At 37.4% G+C, this 2,266-nt stretch overlaps 1 protein-coding gene across 1 annotated transcript; it reads left to right on the top strand.

Annotated features, from left to right (window-relative positions):
- Positions 1–5: 5 nt before the first annotated feature.
- On the top strand, positions 6–368 carry LOTGIDRAFT_122925 (hypothetical protein; the record flags this gene model as incomplete). Its single annotated transcript, XM_009060397.1, has 1 exon — positions 6–368. A coding segment is annotated over one exon (363 nt), but the record flags the coding sequence as incomplete, so codon positions are not given.
- Positions 369–2,266: the final 1,898 nt, after the last annotated feature.

The raw sequence follows: 2,266 nt of genomic DNA, 5'->3' as shown, positions 1-2,266 counted from the left end.
TTGGAATTTTGATGCACGAAGAAATAGAGTTGTTGGAAAGACTTTTAAGAGCTATTTATCGACCGAGTAACTTCTACTTTATACACGTTGATGCCAAAGCTCCCAAATCTCTACTGAAAGCTGTGTCTGATATAACAAATTGTTTTGATAATGTACATGTAACTTCCCGTTTAGTGAAGGTAACATGGGGACAATATTCTGTGTTTCAAGCAGATTTAAATTGTATGGACGATGCATTGAAATTCGACTGGAAATACTTCATCAATCTAGCCGGTTCCGAGTTTCCGTTGAAGACAAATTTGGAACTGGTTACTATATTGAAAGCATTTAACGGTGCTAGCTTAGTCGTAGGATTTCCTTTCGGGTAATTCTTTCATAACAATATTAAAGCTTGACAGTTTTGCGTAACGGTGTTGAACTAAATATTGTGTTATGTGGACTCTTCCCGAAATGGGTGCCGAGTTGACAAACCCAGTCGCAGGGTAGCCATTCTGTCATATTGAGAATGTCCTACCTTACTACTGGGACAATTTGTCAACAGAGCCATCGGTTAATTTTTAACCGACATAATGAGCATTCCAAAATATCAATACAGTGGAGCTGTCGGTATCCGCTTGCTGATATCAACAGTTTTTTTTTATATTGAGAACGGAATATGTATTTGTAACTTACCTGTGAATCCGGTTTCGTAGCTATTTGATGAATTGATAAACCCAGTCAAATATTTACCCAAATTTGCTTGGTAATCATAATATGACTTAAACTGTTAAACAATATAGCAATATTATATATCAGTTACCTCCCTTGAACTATGAAATTAATCAGTCAAGTCACTGCAATAACGACCTTTCTTGTAAAACTTGTTATTTGATTGTCCGCTAGCGAATACAGCCAATCAGTGCCCTCGACACAAAAACTGTAAACAATTTTGCTTCGCGTGTAATCGAGGCTATGATTGGCTGTATTCGCTAGCATACAATCTAATTAAATGGCTACATTTACAAGCTTTTGTAATACAAGAAAGATGGTTTTTGCAGTAAAGTTCTAAATAGCTTGATATTGTGAAGAAATTGGTTTCAGAATTTATTTATACGATATTTGTTTTGTTACAGATCCGTTATGTGGAAGTACCGAATGTCGAGAATAGGTAACGTAACTGGATTTACGTTTATGAAAGGCTCGCAGCATATTGTGGCTAACCGGAAGTTCATCGAATTTCTTAGAACTGCACCAGAGGCATTGGAGTTTGCTGAACGATTGAAACCGGCTTTACATCCACATGAAACTTTCTACAACTCAATATATTTCAGTAAACATTTAAAAATACCTGGCTCGTACAACGGTAAGTATTCAATTCGAGAATGTGTCTTTTACAGAGTGGGATTGGGCCCACATCGGTTCCAACGGCATACTGGGAGAAGTTTGCAACTGAGCTCGACAGGAGCGAATACTTGTTAAGATTCGCCTCATTGATTGACTTCAACCATTAAGGACTACCAGTGTTTGTAGACCTGTAAGCAAATCGGTGTGATTACCGTGACCAGCATGGCGGAAAAAACAGCGGTTAGGTCGGCTAAGCTGATGAACTCTGACTTCACTTGACTCCAGTTTACTACGACACCTAGCAGAATGTTTATGCACTAAAATTAATCGCAAAAGTCCACTAATGTCAAACATTTAGCTGCTCTTCCACCTCGGCTGTTGGTCGAAGAAAACACAACGATGACCACCAAGAGTCAACAGTGACTTGTGGTGGCGATTTACAAAGGTCTAAGCATTTGTGAATAACGCCAAGCAAAAACTGATAGCTTAATCTTGAAATAACGTGCAAGGTGTGAGCATTGTGGAATATTTTATTTTGACCGAGACAACTTTGTGCGCATAATGTACGTTTTTTTTTTGTCAGGGAAATAAACTTGTGACAGTCTATTTGATCAACTAACTACTAAATGATGATATGATTGGTAAATTCCACATTTAGCTCCACATAATGCAGCAAAGTAGGACGTAAAGCTCATTTCATTTCATTTCCACATTTAACTGGGTGGAATGCTTCTTTCGCCTATTCAGTACATCTCAAGAGCTGTATAATAGAAAAAACTGTTTATAATTGTTTAAATTAAGACAACCTTTAACCATTGTGTTGTTTACTATCAAGGTTTCTCCAATATGTCGAGTTACATTTTGCGGTTCGAATCGTTTGTGCTTGGTTTATTTATTTTTCTTACAGGTTCAGCAAAGTCATTGAGAAACACTATTGTCCGGA

This window comes from Lottia gigantea (assembly GCF_000327385.1).
Source record: "Lottia gigantea unplaced genomic scaffold LOTGIsca_42, whole genome shotgun sequence".
NCBI classification, from domain to species: domain Eukaryota; kingdom Metazoa; phylum Mollusca; class Gastropoda; family Lottiidae; genus Lottia; species Lottia gigantea.
Note: the sequence above shows the minus strand (reverse complement) of the source record. Positions and strands in the feature narration are given on the sequence as shown.